This window comes from Oculina patagonica, chromosome 12 (genome assembly GCF_052425735.1).
Source record: "Oculina patagonica isolate OP01 chromosome 12, crgOcupat, whole genome shotgun sequence".
Taxonomy (NCBI): Eukaryota; Metazoa; Cnidaria; class Anthozoa; order Scleractinia; family Oculinidae; genus Oculina; species Oculina patagonica.
Window position 1 is genome coordinate 2794292 of NC_135769.1, and position 22044 is coordinate 2816335.

The 22044-nt window shown below is 39.9% G+C and overlaps 2 protein-coding genes across 2 annotated transcripts; one reads left to right on the top strand and one right to left on the bottom strand.

Annotated features, from left to right (window-relative positions):
• Window positions 1-2141: 2141 nt before the first annotated feature.
• Window positions 2142-9794, top strand: LOC144632218 (potassium voltage-gated channel protein Shaw-like). Its single transcript, XM_078490813.1, has 3 exons — window positions 2142-3284; window positions 6921-7967; window positions 8783-9794. The coding sequence occupies exons 1-2, from the start codon at window positions 2583-2585 to the stop codon at window positions 7938-7940; spliced, it is 1722 nt and encodes a 573-aa protein (XP_078346939.1). The 5' UTR covers window positions 2142-2582; the 3' UTR covers window positions 7941-7967; window positions 8783-9794.
• A 2421-nt stretch (window positions 9795-12215) lies between these two features.
• On the bottom strand, window positions 12216-21211 carry LOC144632773 (calumenin-A-like). Its single transcript, XM_078491499.1, has 7 exons — window positions 20975-21211; window positions 19262-19461; window positions 16168-16334; window positions 15559-15619; window positions 14973-15061; window positions 14243-14332; window positions 12216-12585 (listed from the first exon to the last, which is right to left on the bottom strand). Exons 2-7 carry the CDS (start codon window positions 19458-19460, stop codon window positions 12487-12489), a joined length of 705 nt encoding a protein of 234 aa, XP_078347625.1. The 5' UTR covers window position 19461; window positions 20975-21211; the 3' UTR covers window positions 12216-12486.
• Between the last annotated feature and the right edge of the window lie 833 nt (window positions 21212-22044).

A 22044-nucleotide genomic window follows, 5' to 3' on the forward strand; every position in this document is an offset into this window, starting at 1 on the left:
CTGGCATCCCATCCAGAGGGGAGTAAAATTAATCCTAGTCGCTTCATGCTACAAAAACTGAGATACACTCTGGCTTGTATGCGCCAGTAGGCTCGACGCAGTCTTTACCAATTTTAATTTCGTTGGGTGGAAAGAGTCATGTGGTAAGATTGGGTAAGTGGGTTAACATTATTTCAAGAAATTGAATAGCTTTTAGGAATTGTTGGGAAGTGAAGTTGACTAACAATGGCGAGGGTGAAAGTACACTACTTTCTACTTGAAGTTTCAAATGGGGAAGCGCAACCTCCAGGGCGAGAGGGTCCCTGGGAAACAATGTCTACATTATGTTCATTCTCGTCCCCATAGCCCTTTCGTTTCTCTTAGCCGGCTGGGCCTTGGCACGAGGAAACGAAGGGCTATGGGGACACAGAATTTCCAGTCCTAGATTCTAGGACTTCTGGTCTTCATGTATGCAGTCATGACGTTTCAAAAGAATGTACGAGAGAGTCGCTTGGTTTTCGACTTACGTTTAGGAATTCTTTATTCCAAACAGCCAATCCAAAAAATTCGAATTAATTCAAAAATCCTATGTCCCCAGAGCCCTCCGTTTTCTCGTGCCAAGCCGGCTAAGAGAAACGAAAGGGCTATGGGGACGAGAATGCATTATGTTGCGACACCCTCGTCCCCAGGGTTTTCTCCGTTTTAAAAATGGTGGCTTTTCCCTATGCTGGGTTGAACTTCTTGAATACACAAAATCACTAATTTCTCTTTTCCCTACGCGCCTCCTTTCAATGTTCAAATAACGCAACTCCCCCTACTCACCCTTAAGATCTTAAGATAGGAAGTTATGAGAACAAAATCATCGCCGATTGATAACATCACTAAATTTCTCCTGATCTAATTTAAATAAACCTTTCACAGAAGATACACATGTACAAATTAAAGTACAAAGAGTACCTAATGTTCATACGGTATCCATAAAGACTCACGGCCAAAAAGCACAAACATCAAAAGATTATTTTTCAAAACAACTCGGAATTTATTTCTTTATTATACAATGAATATCCTACGCATAGATTTTGAAATGATCTGAAATGTACATCCAAAAAGAACAACTCCGATAACAAAGAACTCCGCAATAAATTAAAAATGGAATACATTAAATCGATGTAATCTTCTTCGTAAAGCTGTGAATAACACGTGGTTGATTGTTTTTAGTGTTCTAGGTGTCTTTGTTTCCCTTCGCAACGGAACAACCAGAAGCTTCCAGACAAATTTGAATTCAATTTGAAATGAATAATGTGTTCTATTCTTCTCCTGTATTCGCTTTTAACATACTTAGTTTGCACAGCTTTAAGTTAAGAACACTGACATTTGTCTGTTTGAAACGTGCCACGGAATGACTTTTTTTTTGCTTTAAAAACCGTTTTGACTTCTTTATACCAAACGCGTTTCTATGGAATAAATATAGCTAGTTTGCTATGACACATTGTTTTTCTACACCTTTAAATATTCCTTGATTATAAAGATAAATTATTCTCTCGCTGACGCGTCCCAATAAACATTAAAAAAATAAAATAGTTGTCAGAAGAGTATTTCCGAGCCATGATACTATCATTATTTTCTGTTTTTCATCCCCACCCCCCTCCAACCCCATCACAACTCGTACCAGTACCTTTCACGCCCTCTTCCTAGGAAATTCTTTAATCATCTTGTTTACAAGTAAACAAAATTCCAAATGTCTTTCACGTTCTGACATATAACAAGCAATGGCATTCAGTCCGGTTTATTACTTTTTTGTACTATACACAAAACCTGAAATGGATTCAAGTCCACGCACGAATCGCACGCGTGTATTTTTATTATAGTATTTCGGTTGAAATCGCACATCAAGCCGTTTTTCCACCGCACGAGACCATAGCCTGAAAATTGCGTAAACCCATAGCAAGAGCTCGCAGAAATGATGATTTTCAACGCCTATCAAACGCGTATATAAATTACATTCAGATAATATTTGACGATCACCTGCAATGGCCGGCAGCTGAAGGTACATTACGCGTGCGCTCTTAATTCCCTTGACAATGTGGTGAATGACAGCTCCGTAAAGTTAAAGTTTTTTTGCATGAAATTCTCAATCGCTTAGCTTTCGAATGCAAATCATGTGCTCTTCTCGCCGCACGACTAAATGCAAATAACGAATACAAACATTGCCAGAGCTCGACGGCTTTTTTTGGCAAGGCGCTTTTTTTCTTGGAGAAAAACATCGATTTTTTTCGTCTGGAGTGTGCTGTTCACGAAATTACGGACGGATAAAATGACCGAGGAGTAATTTTTACCGCAAAAAATAAGAATGATTCGCGGAAAATCCTCCTGGCTAAAAGCATATGTTCAATTGCTTGTTTCTTGTTGACTAAGCGTGAAGGAAACAGAGCACCTGTCCGCTGGCGAATTTTTCGATTTTTTCTACTTGGATTTCTTGTCGAGGTTTTGGCCGCAAAACCACAAGAGCACCAACGTGAACTGTTAAGATAATTTTTTATGGGATTTGTGGCGGTGTTTGGGTGAAATAAACGCCCAGCGTCCATGAGGAATTCCCTTTGGAAATGAATGAGTCGAACAAGATTGCAACCAAGGAAATTGTTAGCATAAGCGAGGAAGACGGGATTGACAAAAGAGAAGAGGAACAACCGAGCATGCAAGATGTTGAATCGCCGGGTAGCTCGACTGATCAAGATTGCGAATTGCACAAACAACGAAGCCAAACTTCCTCATCTCCGCCGCAGACTGCGAAGCGAAAAGATCGAGTGAGCATTAATGTTGGCGGCGTCAAACATGAAACGTACCGGAGTACGTTAAAAAATATTCCCGACACTCGGCTTTCTTGGCTTGCAGATGCCTCACCGGGGTCAGTTGACTATGACGCCGATATGGGCGAGTATTTTTTCGACCGCCATCCGGGCGTTTTCGCCAATGTTCTCAACTACTATCGCACAGGCAACTTACACTGTCCGTTGGACGTGTGTGGACCTTTATTTGAGGATGAATTGAGTTTCTGGGGTATTGACGATCAGCAAGTTGAATCGTGTTGCTGGTTGACTTACCGGCAGCACCGAGACGCGCAAGAAACGCTCGCTGCGTTCGAAGGGGTGGAATTTGACAATGATTTTGACGACGAGGAACCGGATTTTGGTAGATATGGCTTCGCGTTTGCCGCCGAAACTGAACCAGATACATCCTGGTGGCAAAAGTACCAGCCGCGAATTTGGACATTAATGGAAGAACCTTATTCTTCTACGCTTGCTAAGGTACGTGTAAATTTAAGTTTTAAAAAGGACAAGGGCCGTTTTTGATGTGGTGAAGCTGCTAGAAACCCTCACAATTTGAGCTCATTTAGGAACAAAACACGCGTTGCATTCTGAGGTTTAAAACTTACAATTAAACTCCCGACCGTGTAAAATGCAAATTTCTCCCATCTATATGACGAAAACGGCACTTTTCATGTCAATGAGAGAAAAAAAAGTTAGTTGCGTTTGAGACCCGCGAATGAAATTGAAGTTTTAAAGAGTATTTTGTAATTGTTGCAATAAAGGGCAACACGCCTTAAGAAGGAAGGTCAAATTAAAAACCTTATATATGCCCGAAGCGTGTTTTACTCATAAAAAATTGAATCTTCGAAAATAAATTTTCAGTCATGCTAAAATCGGAGTTAAAATCGCTCGGCTGATTTCACTGGAATTGAATCTCCGAGAAAAAAATAGAGAAAAAAACGCATAGCGTACAAATTTTTATTGCTGTCATAAATTTTTGAAACATTCAAAGTGATTTTTCTCGACGTCAAGTCCGGCATATCTTGCTCGGAGCTGTTTACGTTATATCCCGTAGAGCCGAGCACGTAGACATATACAAAATATGCCATGAACAAATTGCAGGGCAAAGAAGACGAAAACCTCAATCATAAATATTGTGGATTGAACGCTATCGAACTATCGTAACCTTAAGAAGTTACTTTTTTGAGGTTTTGCGCAAAAATAGTCGAAAATTGTTGACCTTTTGAAGAAAGGCCTATTTAAAATTCATATCCGAGCTAATATCTCGGTTCGCATATGTTACCATACTACACTCATATCAAATTAAAAACAGTAAAAAGCTTTTTGTCGCGAGGCTATCAACCCTTCGAAGACATCATTTGGGGGCAAGGAAATTTAGCGGGTTTTAAGCTGAAAAATTAGATTGAAATTCTATTATGGCTTGTATCATGAGTAAACCGAACCCGTAGATAGGAAATAAAATATTTATGAGTCTTAGTACCACAATGATTGCTTTATATTTGGTTCCCGGCGAGCTGTGAATTCTTAGAATCCTCAAAATTATAGTCTACTCGATTTAATGGTCTAAAGTTTCTTTGTAATTGGTCGGTCTAGAAAACTCGCTAGTTGAACATGCTTTTTTTGTTAAAATTAAAGAATTCTTCGATTCGTGCGTTGAATATATAAAATTTAGTTCTGATAAATTGAAGAAAAACATTTCTCCTTTTAGGCTCTCTTTTTTTCTGTTATGCCGAATTTCTCAGCATGTAAACTGTATGATTATCGCTTTAAACGCAAAGGGGTGATTTTAAATCTAGAATATACCACTTTCATTCAAAAACATCGCAGCAGTTGAAAATTATTTATACTAAAAGCGAAATATTTTTATCCGTTTTACTAGCTAATCGGGTTCAAATTGTATCCAAAACAGACCATTAACCCACAAGAGAACATATTTAGTGTAGAAATTCCAGCAAAAGATGAATTTACAAGCTTGTTTTCTTCGTAAACGTTTTAAGTTTAAGTATTGCTTGTCATTTCCAGCGGCTAGATCAAAAACAGTTGGTATCCACGGAAATGTCTGTTAAATTCTCTGTATGTAGTCCGGGGCATTAAAAACATTTAAGTTCTTTTCCAGCGGGAAAATTGCCCCAAAACACACTGCGATTAAAACGTGCTGAAATGAACGCGTTTTGTCAAAAGTAGCGGTCGATTTCTATTTTGTCGAAATCAGTTTCAAGTCTGTTTCTTTTTAGTACTTAACAACCTGCTTTGTGTTGCTAAGCAGTATTTTAAGACTTCTCTATATTTGAATTAACAAGAAACAGACAAAACGCACTATTTCTTTACGATTCTACTGGCATTTAACACGGTTGATTTAAGAAGTAAAATGATTGCTTTGGCTTCAGCGAAAGGCAAAATTTCTCTCGGGTGCAAACAACTGAAAACCAAGTAACTGACATAAATAAATTTAATTACCTTGTGTGGAAAATTCGAACAAATGTACGCCTTGTAAAACATGAATACATGACGAAAAGATACATAAATGATTTAGTTCATTTTTTTGTAAATATTTACTTTGACGAATTTTTTCCAACTGTAAAAATTTCAGCAACCAGTTATCACAGGGCACTTGTGTTTAGATATCATAGGTAAACAATCGTAAAAGTTGCTACGGAGATATTATGTCAACAAATTTTCGCACCTTAAGCTTGCATAAAACCCAATAACCTCAAAATTGTACGGCAGCATTTTTAATTGAGTATCAAGTTGAGTCTGAAGCTAGACTAGTTTGAAATAGAGATTTACATTGGTGATCGTTGTATAAGAATAAAATGTCCGTCATAATGTTTAAAGTTTAATTTCAGATTTTAAACTAATCCGCAACCAGACGAGAGTAAAAGACAGACTTGTCAATGAAAACAATGTAATTCCTGGCTCCAACGAGACTAAGAAATATTTCAACGTTTTTATAATTTAGGTGTAAAAATAAGGCAAATATTTGCTGTTACCTAACGCACCGGTAGCATAAGCAATCCCAAGAAATATTGTTACCCCTTAAATAGGCCATTTCTGAGTTACCCTTTGCCTCTGCTTCAAAACGAGTCTATACATGCAAAACCATTCAACAAATGAAAATGAGTTTGATTTGCATGAAAATGAACGTGTATGTAAAACTAATTTTCATATGAATGGTGTTGCACGTAGACTCGTTTTGAAGCAGAGGCAAAGGGACTATTCTGCACTCAGTTGATGTCGTGAGACATAACTCGAAAATGGCCTAATCGTAAGTCTTATCGGCCTAAATCATAAGCCCAATCGTAAGTGACCAAACTCTTGTTTCTCCTTACAATATCAATACGTTGCCTGGCAAACAGGTGGTGAGAATAGAGAAAGTCATCAGTTAGAAGGCATTGTGTTGATCATATCGCCAAATTCTCTGAGCTAACATTAAAACAAATCTATGGCAATGAATAACGAGAATCACCATTCCAAGAAAGGTCAACAAAAACTGTGTTCTGCCAATTTTATCGTCTCTAAAGGTGGATTAGCTTCAGTCAGATCTACCGTCGTGAAATGCTTCGGTTCGCGCGCTTTCTACATCTCCGAGTCGTCTGGGATTCCATACTGATGACGTAACTCTAGAGAGACTCGTGTAGTGACTCTAATTGGTTGTTACTCGCACGCGCAAACTCAACCAGGAAACAACCAATCAGAATTCCGAACGGGGATGAATTGAGAGCGCTAAGATACGTCTTTTTGAATCAGACTAAGTCCATTGAATGTGGGTCGGTTGGGCAAAAGAAAAAGGGAGAAAGAGAACAACACAAAGAAAATTTAAAGAGTGTAAACCTGAATCATATCAAACCCTCAATCATAACTTCACAAAGCACTTAAATTCAATAAGGAGACCTTTCCCCTTAAAAGGCGTTTGAAGACGTTTTCGATAGTAATTTGAGGGTGTTTTGTATAGAATCGGAAGTTAGTAACACACGCAAAGAAAGAAGGGTGAATTACATTTTTTTTTAATTTTTCAAACAATTGGGTTGCTCGACGACAGGAAACGAAACAATTTATTGAGATGGGTTAAGCTAAGGAAAACTTGATTGTTGATCTCTTCATTTGCGTTTTCAGGTAATCGCGTACACAACCCTTACACTGATCGTCCTGTCTGTGGTTCTATTTTGTTTGGAGTCCATGACATTTTTCCAAACGGAAAAACCCAAACTGGCGCTTGAAATCCTCGAGGGAATCTGCGTTGCCTGGTTTACTTTGGAACTCTTGGTTCGCTTTACCTTTTGTCCAGAAAAATTGGCCTTCTTCAAGAAAGTCATGAACTGGATTGACTTCTTGGCGATCGTACCCTTTTACATTAGCTTGTATCCAGCGAACTCTGACGTCGAGGTCTTGAACATAATCAGGCTAATCAGGATTTTCCGGATTTTCAAACTTTCGCGTCATTCATCCGGGCTTCAAATTCTTGGACACACTTTGCGCGCGAGTGTGCGCGAGCTTCTCCTTCTAATCTCGTTTTTGATTATCGGTGTCGTGTTATTTGCTAGTTTAATTTATTACTGGGAGAAAGACGCCGAGAATACAAAATTCAAAGACATACCAAACTGCTTCTGGTGGGCCGTGGTTACCATGACGACTGTGGGCTATGGTGACATGGCACCTGTCACTACCATGGGCAAGTTCATTGGTAGCATTTGCGCGGTTTGCGGCGTGCTGACGATAGCACTTCCGGTTCCTGTCATTGTCAACAACTTTTCGTTGTATTATTCTCACGCCCAGGCGAGGCTCAAGCTGCCGAAGAAGCGGCGAAGAGTCCTCGTGAACGCTCCGAACGCTCTAAAAGCGTCGGCTGTAGTCGAGAACGGAATGAGCGGGGACTCGAACGGCAGTTCGGATAGCGGCTGCGCAGAAAATAGCACCGCCAATGGTGGACGAAAATGCAGTCTTCTGATCACAGATGAACTGAATGAGATTAAACCCAGACGCCCTGTTAGGAGGGACAGTCATCTGTTCAATAACACATCAACAACAACAACGACTTCCAATGGTGACGTCCCTGCCCAGGGCAGGCCAAACTACGCCATGCAGAAACGGCTATCAATGAGACCGACGGTACCAACGTTACCGGAAGTGGAGTGAACCGGAAGATGAGATCTGCATCTCAAAGTATGTAAAATTAACGGTTTGAGTGGGTCTTAAAATGCTAGTTAGTCTGGGCCCAGATTCACGAATCCTTCTTAGGTAAAGATGTACCCTAATTATTGTTTGTAAACAAAAGCCTATTGCTAAGAAACAGTACACAATCTTAACTTGGGAGAGTTTCGTATATCTGGTCCCTTGATTGCATTTTGTGTTTCTCCTTCACAAAAAGTAAAAGTAAGGCTGGAAAAAATAACGTGGCAAATCGGTGAAAATTCGCAAAAGTAATGGTTTATTTCCAAGTCCATGATAGTTTTGAGAAGATGAATAATTGATGATGATGTGGTGTTTGTCTCATGGCATGTAGTCACTGTATTGCTGGTTTTCACTGTCACGCAAGTAACGATACTGTCACGCACTGCAAAAAATAAATCCAAATCTTTTGAGTCAAAAAAAAAAAAAAATCAAGAATATAACAGGTTGTAGAAAATTACTAGATAGTCTACATGTCCAAGTCTCAGGTCTGTACTGTATTCCGTACTCGAGTTATCCGTTAAAATGTTTCACGAAATTTTAGAGAGCACAGTATGGAAATGCCATGCTGGAGTCCGTGTGAAGGGGCACCAAGATGAAATGGCAACCGCTGAGCGTGGTGTCTGAAAGCTTTTGATACAAGGATGTCGAACATGAAGAGCGCAAAATTTCAACTGTATACGTCCTTCACGATCCTTCCCACTGCAGGCAAAGACACCGACTTGTTCTGTTCTATTTCTGTCTATCAAACAATGCCTGATTGAAGTCTGGTCATAGTTTACTAACCGAGATTGTTTATTCCTCCGCAGGAGTAGCGAGAGGTCAACCCTCGACAAGCACAAGATATCCCACCAGGGACCCACCCTGAGAACAAAAACTAACAAGACAAAAACGAGTGATCGGATCGTTCGTCTTTCAACCAGAAGCATCCTCACAGGGGAGGAGTAAGTGAAATTAGCAGTGATGCCTTACGTGCTGACCAGCGGTCATCAACGACTAAGGCAATGAGATGAAAATACATCCTTCATGTTTTCAAATAAAAACCAATCCTATTTATTCCAACCGTCCCAAATGGGAATTAACTTCAAAATGTCCTTTTCGCGGGCGAAATGAGTTAAAATCGTACGATATGAATACGAAAACTTGAATACGACGAAATTCGATTATATCTTGAGATCAATGAAGGAAGACACTTCTACAGAATTTTATTTATTTATATATTAATTTATTTCGTGCTATTAATTGCTGATATTGTTAGCTATTGTTTGCTGATATTGTTAGCTCTTCAGAACTGTGAATAACATTTTAGCTATTACACTCCAAGAGATGATTCTATTTAAATGATAATTCTGACACCAAAAAGTATAAATGAATCTGCAGTTCGAGAAGAAAAATGATTTTCTTAGAAGCGGGTTTTTTGAGCATTTTTCTTCGACTTGACTTAGTTTCCTAATTTATAAGACGACATGAATTTTATGAAATGGTGTTGGACTATAAACTAGTCGTGTCAAGCAAATAAGTTATTAAATAAGAAAGATAGAAGTGAATTCCTAAAAGGAACATGAATCTTGGCTTAAAAGTGCCGATAAAAAGAGGATTTTTATGGGTAACAAAATTTGTTATGTAAAAACGAGCGCCTGCATGGAAATGCGTCGTCTGAGCCCACGGTTGGTCCAGGTCAGTTTAAAAGTTGCTATGCAATGTATTGTAACGTCGAAAGCGAGGGCTAACAATATTATCGTATTGACACCGGTAACTTTAGGTATTTCTCCAAATGTCCTAAAAAAAGATACTTTTTTCTCGATCTTGTAGGCTATCATGTTACTGCAATGGGGCACGAAACAGAATTGCATATTCTCCCACCAGACGGCAGGCAGAGTCGCCGAGACGGGGGGAGCGGCCCGGGGGGGCGGGGACCGGGGAGAGCGAGGGGGGAGGGGAGGCCCGGAGCCGGGGCCCGGGAGCGCCGCAGGCAGCTGCGACTCGTCGACCCGATTTTCTCTGCCTCGTTTAAAATGCGAGGCTGAAAATCAGCCTGATTTCTAAAATCTGTGGCACTGCAACAGATTTTTTAAAATCGGACCGGTTTTTAACTGCGCACTCATTTTCCTATCAAATCTGGGCCAAATTGGGCCGACAACTCGTACCGTTTAAACCGGCCTTAAAAAAAAGAAACTTCTCTCTTGAATTCTTTTCCCGCTCAAATTCCATACTGATGACGTAAATCCACAGAGATTCATGCAGTGTCTCTGATTGGTTGTTACTCTTGCGCGGGAAAACTTAAAGCCAATCAAAAACACTTCACGGACCTCTATAGGCGGTGTTACACGGGACAACTTGCAACAATGATTTTTCGCGCGAAAATCCTACACCGTATAACATGGTACCGGGGAAGATTTTTTGTGCAACGTTTTACTCGGCAACACGTTGCGAGTTTTTGAACCCAAGTCAAAAACTCGCAACGCAAGATGACGAATATTTAGAAAATTGGCTCTTGTAACAGGGACGCCGCCGATTTTTTGCCCAGCACCTTCCCAGAATTCTGTTCAACATGGCCTGGACACACGTTGCTCGGATACGCGAAATGTTGCGAGTCGACGTTGCGCTGAAAAATCGTCTCGTGTAACATGCATGTTGCCAAGTACATTTTGTACGATGTTGCGCGAAAAGTTGACTAGTTTAACATACCACGAAAAGTTGACGCGGTGTTGCGCAAATTGTTGGTTGTTGCAAGTTGCCCCGTGTAACACAACCTTTTGATGCTACGCCACCAGGCTAGAATTTTGAGCGAGGGACGAATTAGTCAGTAAGCGCGCGAAGGCCGCACTTTCAGCGAACAAATCTTTTTTACCTTTATCGCTTTGCATATTGTCCGTTAACATATTGTGCAGAAGCGAGCGAGGTTGTATTTGATTATCACAATAATTACTCAAACACAATGCAAATGATGTTTATAAAACTTAGATATGTTCGCATCCAATTACAGAATTCGTATGTGAAGAAGAGTTTATATATTCCCATATGTAAATAGTGTAAATAGACATGATTGATATCTGGAAATATTTTCTTAGTTAGATAGTCAGACAATCTAACCTGAAAAAAAAAAATCATGTTCCGTAGTTTTTTTTAGATGTTTAGTTGATGTTACTCGTAAGTTTGAATAAATCACTTTTAAATAGTTGGATGAAATGGTGTATTTTCTCATTACATTTTATTTCAGATACTGTAAAAAACGTTTTCCATTGAGGTTCACGAGACCTTCCAGCGCTTGTTGTTGCTTACTTGTTGTTTTTTCCTCATCCTTGCAAAAGGTTAAATATTTTTGTTTTCAATCGCTTTTCATTAGATTTCCGTTGTTACTTTTCACGCGATTTTGACTCCCGCGCTTTGGGTTCCCGCGCTTTTTTCCTTTTTTTAACTTTTATATGTGTTTTTCCTGGTGCTCTTTACTGGGCTTCATTTTCCCGCCCTTTTTACATGTTACATCTCTTTGCTTTCTTGGGCTTTTTACCGGTTACTTGTATTTGTTTTACTGCGCTTGCCACCGGCCTTTGCTTTCCCGTGTCTATTTCGCTTCGAGTTTTGATTGGTTTATTACCCTTACTCCTGCGTTTTTGATTGGCTCTCAGCTGGTTCACTCTGCTGTTAGTTTTGTGACATATAAGAAATCCGCGCTTAACATTAATCTCCAAGTACTGGTTTTGTGAAATTCTTGTCGGTTTTTACTCCCCTCAGTGATTTTTCAAACTCTCTATCTCAGTAATAGTTGTCTTTTTATGCATTCAATTTTAAATTCCAAGCCTCCAATCACTTACCATAGGCCTATTCGAAAGACAATATTGCTCTGGAATGACAAATCTCGTATTCAAGTTACTCTGAGTCAAAACGTTGTTTATGTGTATGAAACTGGCTATTTTTTTGGCTGAGAATATTGTGCATTTTATTACTCACATCCCTCTCTAAAACATCGTGTTAGACCAATGTAGATTTGAACCCGTACTGTGTATAATTGATGGAAAGCGAAGGAAAAGTTACCTGAGCCAAATCACAGTTTTAGTTTTGCATCTGATTGTATGAGGTAATACTATCTTCGTTTTGATTGGCTGGAGTAGGTTGCCCGAGTTTAACCCCCAATAAACGAGCTCAGCAAAACACAAAATTAAAACAGTATAGTAGAGGTATCTAGCTACAAAACTAAAAAAAGACACACAAGTACACAAAGGGACAAGGCTGTTTCACAAACAAATGTTGTATTTACTTGTATTTACATTCAAAGAAAAAAAAGCTTCACCACGCGTGAACACTAGTTAACTTTTACATACACTTGTATGCAAATGTGTCCTCTTCAGACTTGGACTCTCACAAACAAATTTAAGAAAACTAAAAACAGAAAAAAGAACTTAAAAATTTCTTGAATTTTAATAGTTGAAGCTTTATTGGTTTGACTGTTTCATCAAAAGTTTTGCTGCTGCTTTGGTTACTGTTAGAATGCATCATTTCTTTTCACGTTGGATCAAAATTCGTCGTGGAAGGATTGACCAAACTGTGTCACAAGACTTCCTGCAAAAATCTCGTGACTCATGACGAACTCGTCAGCGGTCAATTTTCCATCCTGCAAACAGAAAAAAATTGTAATTTTGTTAAATAACTGTTTATTAGAATACCAGCATGTATTTGCTTTAAAATAGATCGTGGTTAAATGAAGGTTTATTATTATGTTTATTGTCGTTAGTCAGCTTCTAGATTAGGTGGCTCGACCTATGTGAATCTTCGAAGTCTCTATAAGTGAATTACCAGCTAGACTGAAACTTTATTTACCCTCGGTATTATGAGCCGTGTTAGGGCTCTAGTAAGTATATGCTAATGAAACCGAGCATTTCACAGTATACAACACAATGCGCAAAGATAGACCACAACACCGGGAACTCCGTGCCCTACTCTTTTCGATAAGTGTGTGGGTTCTTTAACGTCCCCTGTTGATTATAACACTGAAGATGCAGGAGACGGGGCCTACGGTTTATCGTCCTTATCAGAGAAGACTAGAATGTCTAACCATTTGCAGATGTCATTGCAAAGGCAGCATATTCTCCTCAGTTATTTTAAGACCCTGAGTGTTGGTCCGGTCTGGGACTCGAACCCGAGACCTCCCGCACGGCTGTCCGGCGCTCTACCAACTGAGCTAACCGGTCGGCGGTTAAAAAAATTCCTTCCGCAAATTTCGTCGTTGTTGTATTTACTTGTCGTTGGTGGATTAGGTCGCGTGTAAAGGATATTCTTTATGATTGGTTAATATTTGTTGACAAATCTTACTATAGATCTAAAAAAAGATTTTGAAAATCTTAATTTACACGAACAGTGGGGCTTGGTCTCTTGGTCATCACCTCCCGACACATGCTTTGTTACGCCACAGGGCATCTTACATGAAGACCTCGACTGCATTATTGACGGCACTATTGGTGCCATAACACCGTGTTGTTTAGTCTTATGCAACAAAAGTATATTTCACACTGGCAACACACTATTCAAAACTCTAAGAAATTAGAATTCTATAACACTTTTAAGGAAGACTATACGCCTTCCTGCTATTTGGATCTTACAAGAAAACTAAATAACAGGAAAGAATTAGTAAAACTTAGAATAGGTAATCATAAATTATTGATCGAAACTGGCAGATATGATCAAATTCCAAGGGATAATAGACTCTGTCCTACGTGTGAATCAAACCAAATTGAAGACGAATTTCATTTACTTTTCCATTGTACTAAATACTGTAGTTTTAGAGATGAATTTTACCAAAAAATAGAGAATCAAATACCAAACATAACACAATTACCTCCTATGCAAGCCACCAAAAAATTAATGAACTCTGATAATTATAATTTAAATACTCAACTTATGAAGTTCATTGTGAGATGCTTATCTTTACGAAATAATCTTCTATCGAATGAAAGTAATGTTACACATACATATAATTTCTTTTTTCTTTCCTATTACATGATTATTATTGTTATAAGTTTCGCTTTAGTTTAGTTGTACGCTTTTGCAATACTGTATTTACTTATAGTCATGCAAAGCTTGTTATTGAAAGATGATGATGATGATACTTATCCGACAGGCGTGCCACACCACCACTAAGTCACAGATACGCTCGTTTTGCTGATAGATTTTTGCCTTTTTTAAACTGAAAAGGCTCCTTTAATTTTGTGTCCGAAACTAAGATGTCCTTGTACATTACCTATATATAAATCTAACGAGACCGAAATTAATACCTTGTTCATATCAGCATACTCTATTAAATGTTGAGCTTCTCCTAGCGCCTTGTTAAAGTTTCGTGGTCTTCTCCATTCTTCTATTTCTTTCTGAGGAAAAAAGCAAACAAATATTGAATATTTAAAAATTTTGCATTTATTAGCCCAGTCGTGCAACAGTTTATCTCTGTAACCTCTTTACTTTTGGAAATACATTTTTAAAACATCATCTATTGTACTGATTAAATCAAGCAGAACTTGTTTTCTCTGTTACCTTTTGCCAAGTTGAAATACTTATACTGCTAACTGGAATTGATCAATGAATTTCGAGACAGTACTTGACTTCGCACTAGAAGCTTAGTCAGTTTCAAGTAAGCACTTGACTCAAGTGCACTTGGAAATCTCAAGTCGCATTTTACAAAATCTGGCTTCACACTTGATGACAAAACATAATACAAGCTGTAGTAGCACATAGCACAAGCTGTCAATCATATTCAGAATCGTGACAACGCTGCACGCCGCTTTCATTTGGCTTCCATTTCCTGTTGGTCAAGTGCGTTCTCAAGTGTGGTTTAGACCATACTTGGCGGCGTACTTCGGCTTCTTTGAACTACAAAAGTTTCCATGGTCACCAAGTAAAGTTCAAGGAAGTACGTTTTACCCCTTCACACTCAAAGTAGGTTCCAAGTGCACTTAGACTATACTTACGAGCTTTAGTGTGAAGCCAAGTAGTGTAGTAATACGTACTTACCAGATTAAGGTAGCCATCGTGATCTACGTCATATTTCTCGTTAAAATCCGCTATGTATAAAGAATTAAAAGTTGGCATGGCGAGGAACGCTGCAAAAGAAAATAAAACTACGTTAGAAATTATATAAATAGTTCAGCATAGGGAAAAAAGTAGAAAGTGAAAAAAAAAAATGCTTAAATAATTCCGCGCTTGCTCTGGACTGAAGCTATATTCCAAGAAAGACAAGCAGAAGTTTTTTAGTTACTTCAGGGCCTGAGGCAGAATACGAGATTATTTGTAATCTCTTACTTGAATACATGAAATGAAGGTTAATCGCCGCAGCTTTGTATCCTATTCAAAGGACTAATGATATTCAACAAGGTTTGAAGGGAATGACGCCCAGGAGAAAATTGAAGTTTGCGATTTTTAGTTTGTCATGATGACATTTCCTATTACCTTAGTAAATAAAGAATTTATGCAAGTATTGTTATTTCTTGACTTTAGATTAAACTCATTTTAAAAAGCCAGCCGATTACGTGCAGGCCTGGCGCGCGTGCATTGCGAAATCAGCCAAAAACACTTCGAATATAAACTACATTACTGTTACCTAAATATTCGTCCATAGAAAGGCGGCCATCTTGATTTTTGTCAAATCGATCCATTAATTCCTACAAAGAAAGCATAACACGTCAGTGAGAACTCTCGTCTGCTTCTTGATAATAACGTCTTTTTACAATTTATTTCTAAAACTCTAAAATAAATAAAAGACGGACATTTTACTCAAAGAAATCGACGTTGTAAAATTTCGAAGCGATCTGAGCCAAACATGATGAAGGGACTAAGGGCCTCTTTACATGAGAGTTTCGTCCCGTGATGAATTCATCTCGGTGTCTGGTCATTTTCTTGTTGCTGTCTACATGATTTCGTCCCGGGAGGAACTCACCCCGGGACGATTCCATCCCTGTCCTAAGCACCGGTATGAAATGTCATCCCGAGATGAGATGTGACGAAAAACGCCATGTACACAGTCTTTCCGGGATGAAATGTAATGTAATGTAAGCACGGGCGAGATGAATTCAACTCGGGCGGGACGACTTACGTCCCGGCATCCCAGGATGAACACGCTCATGTAAATGAAAATTTTTATTCATCCCGGGACGAAACTCATCTCGGCTCTCGTGTAAAGAGAAAACAAGTTAAACGTGTTGACACGTACCACAGCTATATAAGGCAGCATAATTTCATGTTCTTTTGGGTGGTGGAAGTACTCGTATTCTTGCCTGTTCAGCATGCCATCTTTGTCTTGATCGCTGTATCTCCATTTCTTCTTGTCATATACGACGTACGGTTCCAGATTTGATCTTTCCCATCTGCTGTGCATATCTGTGAAACAGCGAGTCATGATTCGTTACTCACTCCTATAAGAATCGTCGTACAAATGTTCGCAGTTCGTATGAGAGATAGAAAAAAAGCAGAAGAAAAAAGTCGTTGGATTTAGTAAACGTTGATCATAAAAGATCCCTTTGGCATGAAATATGGTGTAGAGTACATATTCTGGAGGCCAAGTTTCAAATATGCTGTGGAAATCATAAATAATGATCACAAATGACAAGAGTTTTAAGAACCCAAAATTTCAAGAACAATGACTAACACATTTGAGTCCCAATTTCTTGAGCCCCCGGTTTCGTGAATAAACCTTTCTAATAACTCGAACGAACCAAAACTTGTTTTCCCTGGATTTGCTGAACTATGTTGAACACTGCACCGGGGCACCCAACAGACCGTTTAATTGAATATCTGTTCGAAAGATCTATAATCGCCTGCGATTTTCGGATAAGGTGTGATGAAGAACTGGAGATATCTACAGCTCAAACTTTCGTGACATGGGGAAAGAAATGCCTGTTTTTTTTCGGAGAGAAAAAATGTCCTTTTGGGCACGAAAAGAGGCCAGCTACGATTTTCGAGAAAGCAACAGCGGCTCGTTAATTCGGGTTATAATATTTCGTTCCCTAAAATTTTCTGTTTGAAAGTTCAGCATGCGTATCCGAAAAGATACACTTTTCTTAGCGTTTAAAAATAAGGCCTTAAAACGCACAAAAAGGACACTTATAACGTAAAATCGGTGTTCCGACACCTATAGTAAAATTTTCTCGTTGGGTGCCCCTGTCGCAGTGATCTTGGTATCTCCCAATTTTAGGTACCCCCGTACCAAGATCAATTGGATCCCCCGGGAACCAAGATCACTAACAGCGTCAATCAGCAGACTGGGAGTGAAGCCCATCCACTCAACACCATTTTGCTTTACACAAATTTTTCGTAAATTAATCGTCACAAACAATTTGACGACTCGCAAATATTCGCAAAGCTAAACAACCGTTGATTCAAGTCCGCGTTTTTCTAAACCGTCACCGAACCACGCGCCGAAATCCCTAACCGGCACTAAAAAGCGATTGTAAGAGCCAATGCGTAAGAAATAAGAAAAAATGCGACATATAACTGAAAAGGACGTCACCTGCACTCAATGAGCCGCAGGCGTGATGACCCTCGATTGAACTCTCTTTTCATCATATAATCTGGTTGCACCCAAGAGCCACCAAAAAAAATAAAAAACAAGACCTAAGGAAGATATGGGGACCGACCCTAGTGCACCCAAAATACCTATCAAAAGCAGTAGAGCAGGGTACAAAAGGAATTTTGGGAACGAAATCCCAGTATTCCTCCCCGACAAAAACCAACACTAAAAAAAAGACCAGACGAAAAGCAAAGAAGTAGAGGGGCCCCAGCCACCCCAGACCATAAAGACGAAAACAAAAATAAAAGGACGTATTATGCACACAAATGCCACAAAAGAGAACTGGGGAAGACCACAAGGGGAAGCCGCAATGCAGTATGGCCCCGAAGAGAGTGCGTTGGAAGAAAGCGCCGTCGCTACCACACATGGGAGGAAAGCACTGGAGGGCCAACACAAGACATCACCTTTACTTACTCATTTTTCTTTTCCCTCGAGCAATAAACACAGTAAACAGGGGAGGGAGGAAAAATCCCAATTAACTTTCCTGCAAAAACCAGCCAGATCCCACACCAGCCGAATACCGATACCCAACCCCTTACACACTAGAATTTTATTCAAATTTCCATCCTTCCCGCGCCCGGGTAGATTCCCCAATCCCTTTCCCTTACCTTGGGTTAGCCCTTCCGCGGTTTCCTGGTTTGAATACAAGGAGTAGTACAAAGAGACCCTACATCAAGGGCGAACTGATGAGGACCCCACTAGGGGTACCCCCATCCTATCTTCCTCTAGTCTCACAACTTCAGAGATGTAGTAGGACGGACCCAACACTAGGGACTCCCGCCCCATTCTCTCTCTCCTGACGTTTTCCTCCGTGTTTTTGACAGACAAACATAGTGCAGAGCGCCGTCTTAAAAAAAAGGATAAAAAAAATCAAAAATTGCAACCCAGACTCACCAGAATGATCCTGCGACGAAGACTGGGCGGGTGTCGGTAGAAGCGCGGACCGAAGCGGCCGCGACGTAGGGGACTCGGACTGGGGGGGGAGACAGCCGAAAATGGATGCGTTAAAAGCGAAAAAGAGGAAAGAAAAGACAACAAAATAGAAAGTTTCATCGCCTGCTTGCTAAGTTCTTTCGTGCCAGCCCAAAGATTCAATGCACTGAATCCTCGGAAATTTTATCCACCCAAAAACAAAGTTTTGGGAGCCCATTGCATTGTCCCCCTCCCCTGAAAGTATAAAACGTGAAACATAGGAAAATGTACTAAACCGCCCAGAAGAGTAAAAGAGCCACATCAGCTTTTCTAGCATACTGGATTCACCGCGCGCAACGCCAGCTACAAACCACTGCGCCCTCGCCAACCCACCCCAAAATGATGATCAGAGGAGCACGACAGAACGAACACCACAATACTATTATTTGACGTAATTGAGTTGACGCTTTCCTAGTGCCCGAACAGGGCCGAGTGGGGGGGCTGCAGCCCCCCTCGCCCCCCGCCTCGTACGCTAGGTATTTTTGTAAGAACGAAAGAAAAGAAAATGGATTGTGCTCATGCCCCAGTCTGCGATCGACGTAGTGACGGATCCCCTGAGGGGATACAAGATGGACGGACGGGGGACCTAAGGGGGATACCAAGATCACTGCGACACCCCTAACTGCAATTTTACCGCCAATTTCTCAAACTTCCGTTTTCTCGAAAAATGGTTCGTTTCCTTATTTGAAACTCTAGAATAGGTGCTATGCACCTTATTTCATTCCAAACAGGCCTTTGATCAACTTTTTTTTTGGTGTATACAGACCCTCCTCTGTGAATCCAAACGTTCTCGTCATATACTCCTTCCACGTGACCTTGTCGTTGTTATTCATGTCCAGATCTCTAAATATCGCGTCCACGTCCTCGTCAACAGTCCACTTCTGCATCTTGTGTCGAATCCAGATCTCTAGCTCGGCCTCCTCTACGAAACCATCCTTGTTAATGTCAATACGAGGCACCAACATTCTAGTGAATTAAAAAGATATAATATGGCGAAATCCTAGTTCATTATAATTCGAAAACAATGATAATAACTAATATAAAAATTTATGGTTGAAAGCTTTTAAAACTATGAACACTAAGTAAACGTTTTCGATCATTGAGATCATTATATAGAGAACGAAAATGAAAAAAGGAAAATGACTAATATCCTTGCTGGAAAAATTCAAAATTAGATCCATGTCGAATATCATTCGACGCACTTGCTCTTATTTTGCCTAATTAAGAACGAGAAATGGCTCTGAGATGAGATGGATTTACTGTGCAAGACAAACAACAAAAGAAGCAACTTCAGCGATTACTAAAATACAAGTTTAAGTTTAGTGTCAGAATAAAAGGACCGTGCTGGGCAGAATAGGCATTTTAGTTTTGGTTCTGATAACCCCGAAGGTCAAAAAGGTAATGCTGAAAACTGGACTAAGGGAAATAGCACAGAGCATTCAGGCGCGTTAAAGAACAGCCCCAGAACAAATTGGCCTCTGTAAAGCCGCCCACTAACCTCAAGAAAATCGGAGGCACAGATGCCCTTCCTCCAATTTTTCTGAAGGCGATTTAGGCTAAGAACAAGTTAATTGGGATCGCTTCACTTTAATATTATAAATCTCCACCCAAACTACGTTCTGAGTGTTTAATCTTGAATTTTAGGTAGTTAAATAATGTTAGTTATCCATCGGAAAAAGTTAAATGCCGCGCACATTTAATCGTAGAAATTTGAAACCTGTCAGACAACGCACACGACCAATCAGCGAGCGACCCGCAAAGAGCGTTTTACAGGTGACGCATTGAAGGTAGACGGTTTTTGGTGACGATATAATCAATGTAGAAATCAGTAAGAGTGAATTTTGAAAGACGCAATAGTTTTTGGAATATTTACACAGCTGTTTATTTGTTGAAGGAATAATTTATTTGGCATGATAATGAGCAACGCGCAAATCATTGACCTTTTCTCGATCATTAAAAATGACGCATCAAAGAATATAGAAAAAATTATTTTTATAGTACGATTTAGCTATTTTTTTTATTCTAGGCATAGAAGCAAAGAAAACTATTATTATTGTTGGCCTTTGTGTTGAGATCATGACGAGAAACATACAAAACTTAACAACAGGCTTGGATCTTTAATAAACTCTTGTCTTTTATGTTAAAAAATTACTAAGATTTAACCATGGTTTAGAATTTTAATTAAGTGTAAAACCGTTAATTGCATGGAAATGTTACGATCGAATCGCCGATCTCAACGTTGCAGGTTGTTTAGAGACTCGAATATTTTTTTTAAAAATATTCTTTTGTCGACAATCCAGAATTCTTACCGCAACGTTGGGTTTTTTAGTGAGTTACTCTGCGCTTTTCAGTGTTAGAAGTTTTCTTAATTATTGGTTCTTATAAATTTTGATATCTGAACGCGTGACTGTTATTATTTCATAATTGCTAGTATTAAAGGTTACAGCTCGCTCCAAACAAAAAACAACGGATAGTGTACCTGAGTCGCCTTCTGGACTCCTGAGGAGAAAGTTTATCAAACTCTTTCGCCAGCTTCTCTCCAAGAAAGGCGACATGATCCTCGTGAACACTGTGTTTGTGTCCTCCAAAGCTGTGTTCAGAATGCGCCAGAGAACATTTGATCAGCAAACCGAGAACCACGAGCAGAGAGAGAGAACCACACAGCTATCATGTTGCGAGCGAGCTCGAATTCCGACTGCTTGTTCCTTGTAGAATACGAAATCAATTACTTGTCTTGTTTATTTACGCGGCCATGTTTAGTCAGCTGTGACGCGTGGTTTAGCCACAGGTGCGCCACGTTCCCAAAGCAATGCCACTGCTCGGTTGTGGACTGGATCCAAAACATTTGAACACTCTGGTTCCCAGTCCCCAGTTCTGTTGGATTTTCCAAGATATTCGGTGGGTGCTATTCTCCCTCGAGGCGTCCGCTAATCTCGCGGCTCGTGGTTTCTCTGTTTCTTGTGAACAAGGGATAGCAGTTTGTTTGCAGTCTGGACACTTCTGCTAGTCTTTTGCTTTTGTTTTTTTGTTCGTTCGTTCTTTCTTCCTTTCGTTTGTTCGTTCGTTCGTTCTTTCAGTCAGTCAGTCGGTGAGTTGGTCGGTCGGTTGGTCGGTCGGTCGTTCGTTCGTTCGTTCGTTCGTTCGTTCGTTCGGTCGGTCGGTCGGTCGGTCGGTCAGTCGGTCGTTCGTTTGGTCGGTCGGTCGGTTAGTTGGTCGGTCGGGCGGTCGATGGTCAGTCAGTCAGTCAACGTCGCGCGCTTAAGAGAACTAATAGTCGAACCCTTATTAAGCAGCCACCCTTGGGGAAATGGCAAGTGGCCACTTTAATAGAGGTTAGCCGCTTAATAGGGGTTCTTTAGAATTAGCATAAGGCGTGGTAGAAAGTGGTAGAAACATCACCTTATTGCCAGGAAATCAAAAGGTCGTCACTTAGCTTAGTGACAACGAAATCACGTCAAGACGATTATAAGCATGTGTTTCAATGATTTTATCAGTCGTCACTTTAATTTTCGGACTCTTATCTGTAATTAGGTTGATGAAAACAAGGCC